Below are 17,697 nucleotides of genomic sequence, written 5' to 3' on the forward strand. Positions count from 1 at the left end.
CAGCAGGTGATGGGAAAGACCCCCTCTGCCTGAGACCCTGGAGAGCTGTAAGGAGGGGCTGTGGCTCAGTGGAAGAGCCTCTGCTTGGCATGCAGAAGGTCCCAGGTTCAGTCCCCGGCATCTCCAGTTAAAAAGGACCAGGCAGGAGGAGATGGGAAAGACCTCTGTTCCTGAGACCCTGGAGAGCTGTCAAGAGGGGCAGTGGCTCAGTGGAAGAGCCTCTGCTTGGCATGCAGAAGGTCCCAGGTTCAGTCCCCAGAGGCATCTCCAGTTGAAAAAGGACCAGGCAGCAGGTGATGGGAAAGGCCTCTGCCTGAGACTCTGGAGAGCTGTAAAGAGGGGCTGTGGCTCAGTGGTAGAGCCTCTGCTTGGCATGCAGAAGGTCCCAGGTTCAGTCCCCGGCATCTCCAGTTAAAAAGGACCAGGCAGGAGGAGATGGGAAAGACCTCTGTTCCTGAGACCCTGGAGAGCTGTCAAGAGGGGCAGTGGCTCAGTGGAAGAGCCTCTGCTTGGCATGCAGAAGGTCCCAGGTTCAGTCCCCAGAGGCATCTCCAGTTGAAAAAGGACCAGGCAGCAGGTGATGGGAAAGGCCTCTGCCTGAGACTCTGGAGAGCTGTAAAGAGGGGCTGTGGCTCAGTGGTAGAGCCTCTGCTTGGCATGCAGAAGGTCCCAGGTTCAATCCCCGGCAAGGACCAGGCAGGAGGTGATGGGAAAGACCTCCGCCTGAGACCCTGGAGAGCGGCTGCCAGTCTGAGTAGACAATGAACCAAGGGGGGGGGTCTGATTCCGTATGAAGCCAGTTTCATGTGTGTTCAAATATGCGCCTGTCGCCCCATCCCCCCCCGCCCCCCTCACCGTTGCCTTTGCTCCACATCTGGACAGCAGGGAAGTCGCCGCGGCCACTGAACTCTTCCGCCTTGTCGATCAGAGCCTCCTTGAGGACCTGGTAGCCGGTGAGGACCACGCAGGGCCGGGAGCCCAGGTGGAAGGTGTACATCGGACCGTACGTCTTGCTGAGCTGGAAAGAAGGAAAGAGGGGTGGCTGGCAACGCTTCCCTCTAAGCTGCCGAGTCTCGTGAGCAAAAATTCCACTTTGTGAGCTCCTGGCATTAAAGCTGTGAGCGAGCGATTTGGCTGCTGCATGAATGAGTTTGCTCTGGAGCCCTCCTTCCTGAGCCGAGACAAAAAGGTGTCGGAGGCTAAAAAGCTGCAAGCTAGCTCACACTCACTCAGCTTAGAGAGAACACTGGTGGCCGGTGAAGCAGGGCAGGGGGCTCCAAACCAGGATCTTGGGGAGGGGTTGTGTGTGTATTATGGTTACCAGCTCCAGGTTGGGTAATTCCTGGAGATTTGGTGGTGAAGCTTGTGGTTTGTGGAAAGGGGGGGTTTCTCAGCAGGTAATAAAGTCCAGCCTCTGAAGCAGCTGTTCCTTCTAGGGGAACTGATCTGTGTCTCCAGGGGATCAGTTGGAATTCCAGGGGGTCTCCAGGCCCCACCTGGAGGTTGGCAGCCATAGTGAGTAAGCCCACACGTGTGCCGTCAACTGCATGAAAAAAGATTGAATACCAAGTAAACGTGAGCAGCTCACGGCTGCCAAACTCCAGATGGGTATGGAAAAAAATATATGACGCTGTGTATGATAGATGCATGCTTAAGGTAGATCTGTTTTGTGCTTTTTATTTTTCTTTCCTTCATTTTTTCTATGTTGTTGTTGTTGTTGTTGTTCAGTCGCACAGTCGAGTCCGACTCTCCGCGACCCCATGGACCAGATCATGCCAGGCCTTCCTGTCTTCCGCCGTCCTCTGAAGTTGGCTCAATTTCATGCTTGTTGCATCTATGACACTGTCTAACCATCTCATCCTTTGCCGTCCCCGTCTTCTTTGACCTTCAATCTTTCCCAGCATCAGGGTCTTCTCCTATACTATTATATAAATATTGGTGTCATGTATTACCAGAAGAAGAAGAGGAGGAGGAGGAGGAGGAGGAGGAGGAGATTGGATTTATACTCCGCCCTTCACTTGGAGTCTCAGAGAGGCTGACAAACTCCTTTCCCTTCCTCTCCCCACAACAGACACCCTGTGAGGTAGGCGGGGCTGAGAGAGCTCTTTCCAGGACTGCTCTTGAGAGAACAGCTCTGAGAGAACTTGTGACTGACCCAAGGTCACGCCAGCAGCTGCTTGTGAAGGAGTGGGGAATCAAACCCGGTTCTCCCAAATTAGAGTCCACCCACTTAATCACTACACCAAACTGGCTCTCAAATAATACATCAAAGTGCAGGTTTACACTACATTCAAAGGTTCAAACAGCACCTTGTCAGTTTCAAAACCACTAGTCCTAATAGTGTAGAAAAATTAAGAAAATAAATAATAATACATTAAATAACATAACAATAAAAACAAATAACATAACAATAAAAACATAACAAATAATACATTAAATAACATAACAGTAACCTCCCCTCGAATGGATAGGGTTGTGCAATACTGGAGAGTGGGTTGTCCAGTCACGCGGGATCCTTGGGTGTTCCCACGTATAAATTGTTTTAAATTGTGTTTTATGGTATTTTATTGCACTTTTGTGCCCTACGGTTGTAAGTCGCCCTGAGCCCGCACGCGGGGAGGGCGGGGTATAAATGAAATTAATTAAATAAATAAATAAAAAGGACAAACTAGATCTACCTTAAGCATACATCTGTTATACACAGTGTCATATATTTTTCCGTGTCTTCCTAACACTTGGAGCCTCAGTTTTTGTGCAACCTCCAGGTGGGTCCCCCGGGGGTCCCCCGGAATTACCACCCATCTCCAGGCTACGGAGTTCCGTCCCCCTGGAGGAAACGGCTGCTCTGGAAGGTGGACTCGATGGCGCTACACTCTGCTCAGGTCCCTTTCCTTCCCAGGCTCACACTCCCAAATCTCCAGTAATCCCCCAGCCTGGAGATGGCAACCCAGAAGCCTCGGCAGCTCCGTGAAATTAAGAGCCCAAAATGCAACAGGAGAGAACAGAGAACACGCCCCAGTTCTGGGCTGCCTCCAGCTTCACATTTTGTTGATTTTATGGTTTATCTTTTACAAAGCATCTCCGCTGCCTTTCTGTTCCACCCTCTCCCTGCCATGGGACACTTCAGGCTGTTGCCAGCGAATAAAAAGCAGTTCCAAGCAATGTTCCCGCTAAGCTGTGGAGTCCTGTGAGCAAAAATTCTACTTTGTGAGCTACTGGCATTAAAGATGTGAGCGAGCGATTTGGCTACTGCATCAGTTAGTTTTTGCTCTGGAGCCACACATAGCATCTCCGCTGCCTTTCTGTTCCACCCCCTCCCTGCCATGGGACACTTCTGGCGGTTGCCAGGGAATAAAAAGCAGTTCCAAGTCCCATAAAACAACGGCAGCAACTGCAAAACAGTAGCAAGGAGGGCCATAAAAACGTCAGTGTTAACCGGGCAGCAATGAACTGGAGAGGACTACAGGTGTGCAATGCTCCCTCTAAGCTGTGGAAGTCTTGTGAGCAAAAATTCTACTTTATGAGCTACGGGCATTAAAGCTGTGAGCGAGCGATTTGGCTACTGCATAAATTAGTTTGCTCCGGAGCCATCCTTCCTGAGCCAAGACAAAAAATGTGTGCGCCGGAGGCTAAAAAACGGTGACTAACTCAGCTTAGACGGAACATTGCAGGTGTGTGTGTGAATGGGACTGACCTTCCTCAGCACCCACAAACAGGGCGGAGGACGAAGACAGGTCACTCTCCCTGAGAAGGGAGCTCCACAGTTTCTCGGCAGACCCCTCCCTCCCTCCAAAGCCCCCCCTGCCCTTTTAGTGGCCAGGCAGGCAGCTACCGTAAAAAAGGTTTCTGGCTCCGGACCTCTAGTCAGGATCTCCACAGCCAGACTGGTTCGTGGGGCCTGGTTTTCGGCTTATTCTAAAAAAGCACCACTGGGGGGGGGGGCTTTGCAGGGCCAGGGAGGGGGCTGGGCATGGAATGCCATCTCTGAGTCAGTGTGAGCCAGCTCACAGTTTTTTAGCCTCCGGCTCACACATTTTTTGTCTTTGCTCAGGAAGGATGACTCCAGAGCAAACTAATTGATGCGGCAGTCAAATTGCTCGCTCACATTAATGCCGGTGGCTCACCAAGTAGAATTTTTGCTCACAAGACTCCACAGCTTAGAGGGAGCCTTGACCCCCCACCCTTCTGGTGAGAACATCAACACATTTCAAGGGGGGGGGGACGGGACAGATCCATTCAAGCTGGAGAATCGCCCCGTTCCTTTCATCAAGGGGGAGTCTTAGAACCTTAACTTGTTATTTAGTTTTTCACTTTGCGTATATCTTAAACACCATCATGTTACATGTTCATTTGCTGTGTTAAGTCCCTGTCTATAAGTTTAGAAACTCATCTGCCCTTCCAATGTATTTGACAAAGTGTTCCTTGCACACAAAAGCGCATACCTTAAAGGTCTTAAAGGTGTCCCTGGAGTCTACATTTGCTCTCAGACACGCTCACAGCTTTAATGCCAGCAGCTCACAAAGTAGAATTTTTGCTCACAAGACCCCATAGCTTAGAGGCAGCATTGTTGGCGACCCCCCAGAATCTATATTCATGTAGTGAACAACTCAGATACTTAAGCTGCCTATGTGAATAATATCCAGACTTAGAACATAAATGCTGCTTCCTTAAGGGGAATGAGATGGTTAGACAGTGTCATCGATGCAACAAACATGAAATTGAGCAAACTTCAGAGGACGACGGAAAACAGGAGGGCCTGGCGAGATCTTGTCCATGGGGTTGCGAAGAGTCGGACTCGACTGTGCGACTGAACAACAGCAACAACAAATGTGGATTTTAACTGTTATTTACGTATCAAATCGTGTAAGCCACCCCTGCAAGCAAGAAGCTTGGAAAAAGAGCTTGTGCCTCAAGAGTTCTGCAGCCTCCCGCTTGGCTGACTCCACCGGAAAGACAGGGAAGCCTTGGGCCCTTCCCTGCGAATTGCCTCCTGCCTAGTCCCAAGGTGGCAAGCAACGATGAAAACAGCCGTGATATAGTATTATGAAAATATATTTGGACTGCTGTTTTGCAGCGAGTTGTATTTCCTCAACAAGTAATAAAGATGTGCGCCCACACACAACGGAATTTGCCTATACTACCATTTCACATGACCGCTTTTTCTAGCACACACACAACGGAATTTGCCTATACTACCGTTTCACATGACCACTTTTTCTAAGGGTGCTGCGTGAGTAACATTAGTTCACACGTCAACAGTTCTAAATCCGTGACATTAACACTCAACATTCTTCCCACTTCAGTGAAACAGATTCTTTCTGTGCCCAAGGCTGAGCAGGCGGCAAAAATGAAACCACACAAAGTGGACCAGCGGACCAGATTGGAGGCCGTGTTCCTGGAGAGTCTCAGCTTTTGACTTTCCCCTTAAAGCAGGCAACGCCGACCCCAGTCCCCAGACCACCACCACACATCCTTATCCACCCCTTTGGATTTCAAACCGGTGACCTGTCGCGGAACAACCTTGAAAGGAGACCTCCCATGGCCTCTTCTGACAGACAGAACTCCCATTGGCTCCCTCCGCTTGTGCCTGAGGCAGAGAGAAAATGAATTTGAAAGACAGAGAGACAGAGGACAGTGTTCCCTCTAAGCTGAGTGTGAGCCAGCTCCCAGTTTTTTAGCCTCCAGCTCAGACACTTTTGCCTTAGCTCAGGAAGGAGGGCTCCAGAGCAAACTATCTGATGCCGCAGCCAAATTGCTCGCTCACAACTTCAATGCCCGTAGCTCACAAAGTAGAATTTTGGCTCACAAGACTCCACAGCTTAGAGGGAGCATTGACAGAGAAGGAACGTGCTGGAGGCGGTCAGTCCTGCTCCCCAACACCAGATGAGCTGGGGCTCTGGGCTGCCCTGCAGTGAGGCTGTGGGGTTCTGCATGCGCTCAGAGGCACCCTTGATTTCCATCATTCCTTCCCCCTTTTCCAAGTCGGCCACTAATCTTAAGCAGAGATTCTGCAAGCAAGGCTTGCTCAGAGATGCCGCCGGATGCTTTGTGGCCTCCAAGCCCAATCGTATTCCCAAAGCCCACCCCCCCAAGGGGCTAGTGAGCAAGCCCGATCTTGTGCCCAGAGGGGGCTGGAGGGTTTCCTCACTTCTCTCAGAGACTTGATCAGGTCCTTCACGTCCACCTGGAGCATGTTGCCGATGAAGGGGAGCGGGGTGGGCCCCGGCGGGAGGCTGCGGAACTTCTTCTTCGACGAGAAGGCGAGGAAGAAGAGGCAGGAGATGGCCATGGCCAGCAGAATGGTGAAGGGGCCGCTGAAGCCCATCATGGTGGAAAACTCCATCTCCGCGCTGCAGAGAACGAGAGCTGCCGATTCGCTGCTGATCTTGTCTTATGTTGAACAGAGAGAGAGAGAGAGAGAGAGACAGGCTAGTGGGTTAGGGAAATAGGCTGGCATCGGCTTGCCTCACCCCCCTTGGCAAACAAACAGTATCTTGTGAACTGACGATCAACAACCTCAGCTGCAAATGTTTGCGGCTCCCCGCCAGGCCTGTGGGGCTTAAATGACACCATCCCTGTGCTCAGGGGCAGAATTGTTCTGCAGAATTGCTTTTCCGAGAATCCAGCCACATTTGTTCTACATTTCACGTGGGGCGAAGGGCTCCTCAGGGCAACCCGTTTTTGGAGATTAAAAATTCTGCTCTTCTACCTGTGACACTGTAAAATGGAGAATTGAAAAGGTAAGCAAACATCACAAACCATGACCTAGCCTTGGACATAAAGTGTGAGTGGATGGAAATGTGTGTCTCAAGGATCTGTCCTGGGACCTGTTTTGCTCAACATCTCTGGAGGTTTTCAAGCAGAGGCCAGAGGTCCATCTGACAGCCATGCCGATTCTGTGAACTTAGGCAGACCATGAGAGGGAGGGCAGGAAGGGTTGCCTCAGTGCTTAGTTCTCGTGGCCCTTTCTTACACCCACACGGAAATGGCCACTTTGGGGCCAGGAAGCCATTTTTCTCCAGGCCAGTTTGGTTGGAGATCCTGGAGGCCTTTTGTTTTCGTCTGGGTGTGGAACAGGGGTCACTGGGAGTGTGTGTGTATGTGTGTGTGGGAGGTATTTGTGAATTTCCTGCATTATGCATGGGGTTGGACTAGATTACCCTGGAGGTCCCTTTCAACTCTATGATTCTACACAGAACCCCTCTTCATATCATCTACAGGAATCATCCCTTTCAGTACTGGGACCATCATTCCTGCCAAAACCACAGGGGACAAAGCTGCCACTCTCCAGCTTTGCCATCGAACCAGAAATTCCTGAACCATGATTGGCATCATCACAAAAAAGAGGCTTTGTGGTATCCAGTTCTTACCTGAACAAGCGTTAGGGCTTCCAAGGCCAAAAAAGGTAATTAGTCATCATAATCATTGTCACAGTTGACATTAAGGTACTGTTGGTTCTCCTGGGGTTGTGGTCAAGAACAGATTCGATACATGTTCACTGGCTTCGTCTGAAACTTCAGTTTGTACAGGAGGGATTGGGAAGAGGGGGGAAAGCAATATATCCCCAATGGGTGGCCTAAAGGAACTTGAGATCAAAGCAAGAAGTAGGAAGGAGGAGGAGGAGATTGCATTTATGCCCCGCCCTTCACCACCACATACCTTTATTTCCCCCTCACTCTTCAGCTTTCCACCCCCCACACACCTGCAGCCTCTCCCGTGCTCTGAAGCCCTGACTGCTACATCACATTGGCTGTCATACGGGGGCCACCTCAGCAGCATATAAGGATACAGAGCCCACCATTTTCTCCAGGGGAACTGATCTCTGCCGTCTGGAAAGCAGTTGTAATTCTGAGTGATCTCCAGACCTCACCTGGAGATTGGACACATTTTACCTCAGAACAGCAAACTGTTTAGAATGTTAGAGGCAAAAGCCAATCAAGTCGCATATGCAAACGACCTCTGTGTTCCGAGGCAAAGGCCAATGAGGCTGCATATGCAAATAACCTCTGTGTTCTGACTGGCTATGGGGGAGAGAGGAACAGCAAAATGTTTAGAATGTTGGAGGCAGCACTCAGGCAAAGCAGCCAGTGGATAGGGAGACCCTCAGAATGACAGATCAGAGAGCGAACTGATTTTGGAGCGTGTATACACTGGAATGGAAGGTAACAGTTCAGACTTATAGACAGAGTGAACAGCAAATTAACATGCAAAGTGAACAGCAAATTAACATGTAACCAAGGCTCCCTCTAAGCTGTGGAGTCTTGTGAGCAAAAAATTCTACTTTGTGAGCTACTGGCATTAAAGTTGTGAGCGAGCGATTTGGCTGCTGCATAAATTGGTTTGCTTCGGAGCCCTCCTTTCTGGGCTAACACAAAAAAGGTGTGAGCCGGAGGCTAAAAAACTGTGAGCTGGCTCACACTAACTCAGCTTAGAGGGAACACTGCATGTAACATGATGAAGATAAGTGAAAAGCAGAAATAGCAAGCTAAGGTTATAAAGTCTACAGTTGTTTTTTTAATTAATTAATTAATTAATTAGTTAATTAAACTGCTGACCTTTTAACCTTAGCTAGTTATTTAGTTTTGTCTTTGCGTGTCTTAAAGCATCCGCGCCACGTTACATGTTAATTTGCTGTTCAGCCTCTGTCTATAAAGTTGAACTCTGCCTTCCACTCCAATGTATCTGAAGAAGTGTGCCTTGCACACAAAAGCTCATACCTTGAATAAAGGTAAATTGGTCTTAAAGGTGCCCCCACTGGACTCTAACCTTGCTAGATGGTTTCATCCTTGCAAGCTAACTGGTTGTGATTTGGGGGCAGGGATGTGGGATCAGCTCCTGCTCTTTTGTTGTTGCTGTTCAGTCGCACAGTTGCGTCCGACTCTTCGCGACCCCATGGACCGGATCCCGCCAGGCCTTCCTGTCTTCCGCCGTCCTCTGAAGTTTGCTCAATTTCATGTTCGTTGCATCTATGACACTGTCTGACCATCTCATCCTTTGCCGTCCCCGTCTTCTTTGACCTTCGGTCTTTCCCAGCATCAGGGTCTTCTTCTCCAGTGAGGGCTCCCTTCTCATTGGGTGGCCAAAGTATTTGAGCTTCAGTTTCAGTCTCTGGCCTTCCAGGGAACAGTCAGGGTTGATTTCTTTTAGGATTGACTGATTTGATCTCCTTGCAGTCCAAGGGACTCTCAAGAGTCTTCTCCAGCACCATAGTTCAAAAGACTCTATTCTTCGGCGCTCGGCCTTCCTTATAGTCCAACTCTCGCAGCCATACATGACTACTGGGAGTACCATTGCTTCTGCTCAACTCATCTGCATCTCCAGCTTTCTAGGAACTCATTTGACTGCCAATAAATGATCTGCCAGGGAATTCCTATTCAAACAGAAAGAGCTGCATCCCATATTCCCTGCCACTTCAGTCCCAAAACACACCAGGAGACCAGGGACCTATCTCAAGAGAGGTCAGTTTTAGCTGAGCCCTGGGACGACCATCCTGAGGCCTTGGGGTACGTGGGGTGGGGAGAAGGAATAGGACTAATTCTGAAGAAGACAGAGTCAGGATTCAAAATGGTCTAGATAGGCTGGAGCAGTGGGCTGAGACAAATAAAATGAATTCCAGTAGAGAGAAGTGCAAAGTCCTACACTTAGGTACAAAAAATCAAAGGCACAGATATAGAATGGGAGGGACTTGGCTTGACAGTAGAACCTGTGAAAGGGATCTGGGTGTTCTGGTTGATCACAAGCTAAACAGGAGCCTACAGTGCTATGTGACTGCAAAGAAAGTGAATGCAGTCTTAGGATGCATTCATAGAAGCCTTGTGTCCAGATCATAGGAGGTGGTAGTTCCACTCTATTCTGCTATGGTCAGGCCTCACCTGGAGGACTGTGTCCAGTTTTGGGCACCCCATTGTAGGAAGGATGTTGACAAGCTCGAGCAAGTCCAAAAGAGGGCAACCAGGATGGTGAGAGGGTTGGAATCCAAGTATTATGAGGAAAGGCTGAAAGGGTCGGGTCTGTGTAGCCTGGGAAAGAGAAGGCTTAGAGGGGACATGATTGCAGTCTTCAAGCATTTGAAGGGCTGTCATGTAGAAGATGGAGCAGATCTATCCTCTCTTGCTCCGGATTGCAAGACTAGATCTAATGGGTGGAAATTACAAGGGAGTTGATACCGGCTCAATATCAGGAGAAGCGTCCTAACTGGAAGAGTGGTTGAACAGTGGAACACAGACTGCCTCGGGAGGTGGTGGATGCTCCTTCGCAGGACGTTTTCAAGCGGAGGCTGGATGACCATCTTTCGGGTATGTTGCAGGGCTGCTGGACATTTTCAAGCAGAGGCTGGACGGCCCTCTTTCGGGTATGTTGTAAGTATGTAGGGCTATCTTTCGGCTCTGCTCCTGCAGAGTTCAGGGGGATAAACTAGATGACCTGCAAGGTCCCTTCCAACTTTGTTGGCAGTGATAATTTCCAGCTGGATCTTTGAACTTTGGGCTGGACATTGGCATAGCAAGACAAATCCAAACACCAGGTTGGTTCCCAAGCCCTTTAGCATTTTTATATCTGCAGCAGGTAGAAATTCCTTGGACTGTCCTCCTCACTAACCGCTTTTTGTGTTTGCAGCTCCAGTGCTATCATGGATGGTGTCTCTCAAGACAAGTGAGGTGTCTTTGGCATGGGACTTCTTCAGACAGCAAAGCCTTCTTAGAATTCTGAGGATCACAAGGAAACTCTTAGTTCGAGGGATAGGGCTCTTGGTCTGCCTTTGAGTTATGACCAGTGTTCCCTCTCAGCTGAGTTGGTGTGAGCTAGCTCTCAGTTTTTAAGCCTCCGGCTCACAGGTTTTTGTCTCAGCTCAGGAAGGATGGCTCCAGAGCAAAATAATTCATGCGGCAGCCCATTTGCTCGCTTACAACTTTAATGCCGGTAGCTCACAAAATATAATTCCTGCTCACAAGACTTCACAGCTTAGAGGGAGCCTTGGTGATGAAGGAGAAAGGCCCCACCAAGCCAACGAGAGATTGGCAGAAATCCCACCCTTGGGAGATGGGCACAGGTGTGGCTGATCTTTGCCCCCTCCTGTTGTGAAAGAGAATCTCCCAGCTGTCTTGGACCGGTCCAAAAAAGCCTGGAGATGACCCGGTAAAGCATTTTTTGCAAAGTCATTCAGTGCTTTTGCAAGCGTGTTCGACAAATAACTTTACTGGGTCAAATGGCAGCTCCTTGCAACATCGCGGCTCTTTTTCGTTAGCTGAGGGAACCCGACTGAAGAAGGTATTCATTTGTTTAGCTCACCCAGATTTGTTTGGGCAAGTCCCGGCCAATAAGAGCAGGGAGTGCCACTCATACTTGCATTGTATAGTTTATTACGGCATCAAGCCAGTAAACCAACAAAATCACGCTGACGTTAGAAAACATAGAAGAAGAAGAAGAGATTGGATTTATACCCTGCCCTTCACTACCCAAAGGTGTCTCAGAGCAGCTTACAGACTCTGTGAGGTCGGTGGGGTTGAGAGAACTCTGACAGAAACTGCTCTTTTTCGAGAACAGCTCTTATCAGAGCTACGGCTTGCCCAAGGTCATCCAGCAGCTGCAAGTGGAGGAGTGGGGAATCAAACCCGGCTCTCCCAGATTAGAGTCCGCGCACTTAACCACGACACCAAACTGGCTCTCATACTGACTACATCAATAAAATAGCTAGAGCAAATACAAAGGATATATAAAAACATTAAAATAAAGTAACAAGTAATAGCTATTACGTAAAGTATAGGTCGGCAGATCGGCTTAGAACTAAAATGCAATTTAGCGGGCTTTTCTAATGCAACAGCAAGCGGTACAGAATTTGGCAACAGCTTTAGAGGTAGACTGATTTTCATCGACAGCAAATAGCTTATATAATCCGATTCCGTCATATCAGGACTTAGTTTTACAATAGGCTCAAGATATTTGGCGCGGACCTCCTTGTACCAGAGACACCTGAGGATCATATGAGAGATAGTTTCAGCTTCCCCTAAGCCGCATTTGCAAAGCCTTTGTGCAAAGGAAACTCCCTACTTCTCTTTCCCACAGAATCCATCCAGATGCTGCGTTAAGTAAACTCTGGGAACTCCTGTCTTCTTCAAAACATGATAACTTTATGGATGAAGACCGTGGGGAGATCTTCCATATCTTGGGAAATCCCCAGGACTGTCGTTTCCACCCAGATTCTGCAGGGTTAACCCTTTGGCTGTTTGTATGGCCTGTTTTGCTTGTCTGCTGAAGTAAAGATAAAGGTCAAGGTTTCCCTTGCTCGAAAGCCAGTCAAATCCGACTCTAGGGGGGCTGTGCTCGTCGCGGTTTCCAAGCCGAAGAGCCAGCGTTGTCTGAAGACTTCTCTGTGGTCATGTGGCCGGCATGACTAAACACCGAGGTGCACGGAACACTGTGACCTTCCCACCGAAGTGGTACCTATTTATCTACTTGCCATTTCTTGCTTTCGAACTGCTAGGTTGGCAGGAGCTGGGGCCAGAGGCGGGAGCCCACTCTGTCACGCGGCACTCGGGTCTCGAACTGCTGAACTACCGACCTTCCCGTCTGCAGTTCAGCATCTTAACCATTTGAGCCACCGCAGGTGTCAGCTAATGTGCCCCGATACTGGAGCTGCGATGGACAGGCCCGTTGGGCCTGTGGAGCTCAAAACTGCCCACTCTACCTGGCAGAAAGTCCCCAAGTTCTCAGGGCGAGGAAGGTTGTTCTGGCTCTTGCAGCCTGGAGGGGTCAGGGGTCAGGGGTCAGGGCCTGTTCCACACGCGCAGCAGGAGCCCGACCACAGAGCCACGGCCTCTCCCCACCTTCCTGCAACAGACGCCACAGGCTGGACTGGCCCAGTATTGCTCAGAGCCACGGCAGGAGGGTCAGGGAGGTTTCTCTGAAATGCCCCTTCTGTCTGAATTGACAGCTGGCCAAACACGTCAAGAGAAGGCACGGCTCTGTGCTGCTGCTTCTGTAGGAGCCCCTTTCTTTAGAATGGATGCCGTTTCTCCACTACCTTGGATGAGACAGAGGCTACATGCCTGAATGACTGGATGGGGGGGAGGGGGCTGTGCGTGGATGCCTGCCAGTAACGGAGGTGGGGGGTGCCAGATGGGAAGGCAAAGACCTTACTCCCCTCAAGCAGCCGCACCAGTGCCAAGACCACGGCCCATTACCCCTCCCTTCGCCATTCCATGGGGCGGGATTCAGGGACCCTTCTTTCTGGCTGCTTTTGGAAACTAAATCATTACCCGTCGTAAGATTCCGTTTGTTTTATTTACTTTTAACCTACTTTCTCTAGAGCCTTCCTTCCTCACCAGGACTCAGGATCCCATTGCTCAGCCCCTGGCATCACGGGGGCCGTGTGGTTTGGCCCTTTCAGAATGTGGTTTTAATCAAGGTGGCTCATTAATCACCCTGTGGGGTGTTTGGCTTTGGTTCTCTCGGGGGCACAGATGGGGAGCAGGTGTGGAAAGTTTTGTACAGGCTGGCACAGCGACTTCCCCTGCCAGATCCCCCTCGCCCTGCAGAGATGGGCACGTGATCCCAGCGTTGGCACTCCGCCGCTCCTCTGGCATTCTCCTGGAGTCAACCCGCCCCTGCTCCCATTGCGGCTCCTTCTTTGGATCCCAAAGCACCGCACGTGGCCCTCAGGAAGAACTGCTCGGGGCTGGGGAGGAGGAAACTGACATGGCAAGGTGGCAAGCCTGCCCCGAGATGCCCAGCCTGGCACGGAGCGCTCCTTTCTCCAGAGCCGTGGCAGCTTGCCACCCAGCTCGGTTCTGCTGCCAGGCGGGCGTGGCAGAGATGGCCCTGGGATGGATGTGCATTACTTCCTGCAGGGTGCTAGGGTTGCCAGCCTCCAGGTGGGGCCTTGAGATCTCCTGCTTTGACAACTGGTCTCCAGCTGACAGAGATCAGCCCCCCTGGAGAAAATGGCTGCCTTGGAGGGTGGACTCTGGGGCATCGTACCATGCACAGGCCCCTCCCCTCCCCAAACCCCGCCCTCTCCCGGATCCACCCCCAAAGTCTCCAGGTATTTCCCGACCCAGACCTGGCAACCCGAAGTGTGTTCACAATGATCTCTGAAGCTTTGACCGGACTGCTCGATCTCCTGAAATAAAGCCACAGGAGGCTGAACGGCTGCAGCTTCTCAGTGTCTCTGGAAGGGAAAGAAAGCCCCCAGGGATCCCCTCTTTGCTCTGGCAGGCTTCCTCAGCGAGTCATCAATATAAATGTACAATCCCATTAACAAGGCAAGACTCATGCAATGCATATCCCAAATTTAGAATCCAGTGGCACCTTTAAGACCCACAAAGCTTTATTCAAGGCAGGGGTCATTTCCTGCAGGAGTGAACAGGAGTGGAGCTCTGGCAGTTAAAGAGCCCAGGGGGCGGGCACATGCAACAAGCCCCACCCCCTGCTCCCAGAGCAAGAAGCAGCCAGGTAAGTTGCAGAGCCCCCCCCCCCAGCCCTGGTCCAAAACAGTCTAGTGGCACCTTTAAGACCAGGTTTTATTCAAGTACAAGCTCTCCCTCCTCTGTGAGGGCAGATCTGCACGTCCCCCCTCCCCCAAATAGCTAGGAATCCAAAAGAGTCCAGTGGAGCCTGAGCGGTGGGTGTTGCCTTCTGACACACTTCCGGTGACGTCAGGGGGTGTGGCATATGCAAATAAGTTATGCTAATGAGTTATGCTAATGAGCTCCTGCACCTCTTTTTCGTGCATGCACACGAAAGCTTATACCTTGAATAAAATTTCGTGGGTCTTAAAGGTGCCTGACTGGACTCTACATGTGTTCTACTGCTTCAGACCAACACAACTGACCACCTGGATCTATCTTAATGTATATTCTAGTCACACTCAATGTCCTCTCTAAGCTGTGGAGTCCTGTGAGCAAAAATTCTACTTTGTGAGCTGCTGGCTTTAACGTTGTGAGCCGGTGATTTGGCCGCTGCATAAATTAGTCTGCTCTGGAGCCCTCCTTCCTGAGCGGAGGCAAAAAATGTGTGAGCTGGAGGCTAAAAGAACGGTGAGCTATCTCACACTAACTCAGCTTAGAGGGAACACCGGTCACACTATAATGGGAACCACAATAAGTCTCATATACATTTAGTAGTCCAATAGTCTTATCTTCAGAGAAGAGAAGAAGTAAAGTGCCATCAAGTGCCATCAATACAGTGCTTCTTTAAAGAGCGTGTTATCATTTTTGGTTGCAAGATGCAAGCTTTAAAGTGCTCCTGTAGGGAAGATACATAAATTGTTTATGTTTCTTGCTTCCAAGTAATCACCTGCTTCCAAGCAGTTATAGCCAAATATTTTCAAAGAGTAGAAAGCAATAGCCCATCAATGGGATTTGCTAGCCTAAATACCACAGTTTCACCAAGGCTTCTTCATGGATGGACAATCACCACGCACTAGAAAATAAAATATTTCATAAGGTTCTATAGCAGAAAAGCAATCACATTATTAAAAACCTACCAAACGATATCTAGGCACTCACCAACAGGAGACCATCTTTACGTTACACATTCATATCTTCGTAAAGGCTTCCATATACATTAAATTGATGAGAACAGCATGCCTAAGGTATTTTTTAAAACTATTTTCCCTCCTTAGTATTGAAACAGAACTAAAATTAGGATTAAAGTTAGCTACACCTGAGTGGTTTGAGCAGCTCCAACACTGAGAAGTTACACAATGTTGGTACCTAAATGTATTTTTTAACTATCTGCCCTCCTGACTATTGGGACAGAACTAACATTAGGAGTAAAATTAGCTACACCTGAGTGGTTTGAGCAGCTATGACCAGGGGTCATTTCCTGCAGGAGTGCACAGGAGTGGAGCTCCGGCAGTAAAGAGTCCAGGGGGTGGGCATATGCAATAAGCCCCACCCCCTGCTCCCAGCAGCCCTCAGAGCAAGAAGCAGCCAGGTAAGTTGCAGAACTCCCCCCGGTCCCTCGATCCAAAACAGTCCACCTTTAAGACCAAGTTTTATTCAGGTACAAGTTTTCCCTCCTCTGCAAGGACAGATCTGCACGTCCCCCCCCCCAATAGCTAGCAATCCAAAACAGTCCAGTGGCGCCTGAGCGGTGGGTGTTGCCTTCGGACACACTTCCAGTGATGTCAGGGGGTGTGGTATATGCAAATAAGTTATGCTAATGAGTTATGCTAATGAGCTCCTGCACCTCTTTTTCTATGAAATGACCCCTGGCTATGACCAAACTAAAATTAGAACTAGACCAGAAAATTGGCACAGAACTAAAACTGAACTAAAATTGGTTACACCTGAGCAGTTTGAGTAGCTATAACACTGAGAAGTTATGCAATGTTGGTACCTAAAGGTATCTGCCCTTCTTACTATTTTAACCCCTTTCACTTACCTTATCTTGAGAGAATTTTATATTAAAACTTTTATCTATCTATCATCTATCTATCTATATCTATCTATCATCTATCTATCTATCTATCTATCTATCTATCTATCTATCTATCTATCTATCTATCTATCATCTATCTATCCTATCTATCTATCTATCATCTGTCTATCTAATTTCCTTATATATAATTGTATTTTGGTGGTGGCACTTTGTGAGCATTCCACACGCTCCCATATCAGTAGACTCCCTGATCTGTCACTCAGAAGGTGTCCCTATCCACTGGCTGCGTTGCCTGAGTCCCGCCTCCAACATTCTAAACAGTTTGCTGTTCCTCTCCCCCCCACCATAGCTCGTCGGAGCACAGAGGTCGTTTGCATATGCGGCCTGATTGGCCTTTGCCTCTAACATTCTAAACAGTTTGCTGTTGCTGTTGGGAATCACTGAATGTGTCCTGAGGTAAAATACATATCCCAATCTTCCCTTAAACAGTCACTGGAGTTGCCAGTCTTCCTGTGGGGCCTGGAGATCTCCGAGAAATCACCATGTTCCCAAGTCACAGTACATCATTTCCCCTACAGAAAATTTCCCAGTTATTACAACTCATCTCCAGATGACCAAGATCAGTTCTCCTGGAGACAATGGCTACTTTGGGCAGTGGATTCTATGGCATTATACCCTGCTGAGGCAAATGACGTCCTCTTCATGTGAAAATGAAATTTGCTTTTCTGTTCCTGCTTACGGTAGTGCAAAACTGCACGGCACACGGCAGCAGACTTGCCCACGGGCCCTGATGCTCCGCCAGACAGGAAGTCAAAACGGTTCCTTCACTGCTTTGCTGTTCTGTAATCTTTTACATAGGGTTGCCAAACTCCAGGTAGTGTCTGGAGATCTCCAGGGACTACAACCCATCTCTGGGCAACAGTGGTCAGTTCACCTGGTGAAAATGGTTCTGTGCCAAGATTAATCTAGCAGCCACCAGTAAGTTCCTCAACAAAATCCAGTTTGGTGTAGTGGTTAAGTGCGCGGACTCTAATCTGGGAGAACCGGGTTTGATTCCCCACTCCTCCACTTGCATCTGGCTGGATGACCTTGGGACCTCCTCCTCCTCCTCCTCCTCCTCCTCTCCTTCTCCTTGTCCTTCTCCTTCTTCTCCTCCTCCTCCTCCTTCTTCTCCTCCTTCTTCTCCTTCTCCTCCTCCTTCTTCTCTCCTCCTTCTTCTCCTTCTCCTCCTCCTTCTCCTCCTCCTCCTCCTCCTTTTTCGTTTCCCAACATCTAGGGATGACCATACCTAACAACGCGCATTTATAACAGTGGCAC

General features: G+C 49.4%; 1 protein-coding gene across 1 annotated transcript in view; it reads right to left on the minus strand.

Annotated features, from left to right (window-relative positions):
- The window catches only part of LOC107122458 (cytochrome P450 2F3-like), a 20,083-nt gene extending 13,687 nt beyond the window's left edge, over window positions 1-6,396 (minus strand). Inside the window, exons 1-2 of the mRNA XM_015425567.1 lie at window positions 6,149-6,396; window positions 856-1,018 (exon numbers count right to left, since the gene is read on the minus strand). Coding sequence (XP_015281053.1) covers window positions 856-1,018; window positions 6,149-6,343 — 358 coding nt within the window. The 5' untranslated portion in view covers window positions 6,344-6,396. The remainder of the gene's footprint in view (window positions 1-855; window positions 1,019-6,148) is intronic.
- Window positions 6,397-17,697: the final 11,301 nt, after the last annotated feature.

This window comes from Gekko japonicus, unplaced genomic scaffold, assembly GCF_001447785.1.
Source record: "Gekko japonicus isolate JY-2015 unplaced genomic scaffold, Gekko_japonicus_V1.1 scaffold4965, whole genome shotgun sequence".
Taxonomy (NCBI): Eukaryota; Metazoa; Chordata; class Lepidosauria; order Squamata; family Gekkonidae; genus Gekko; species Gekko japonicus.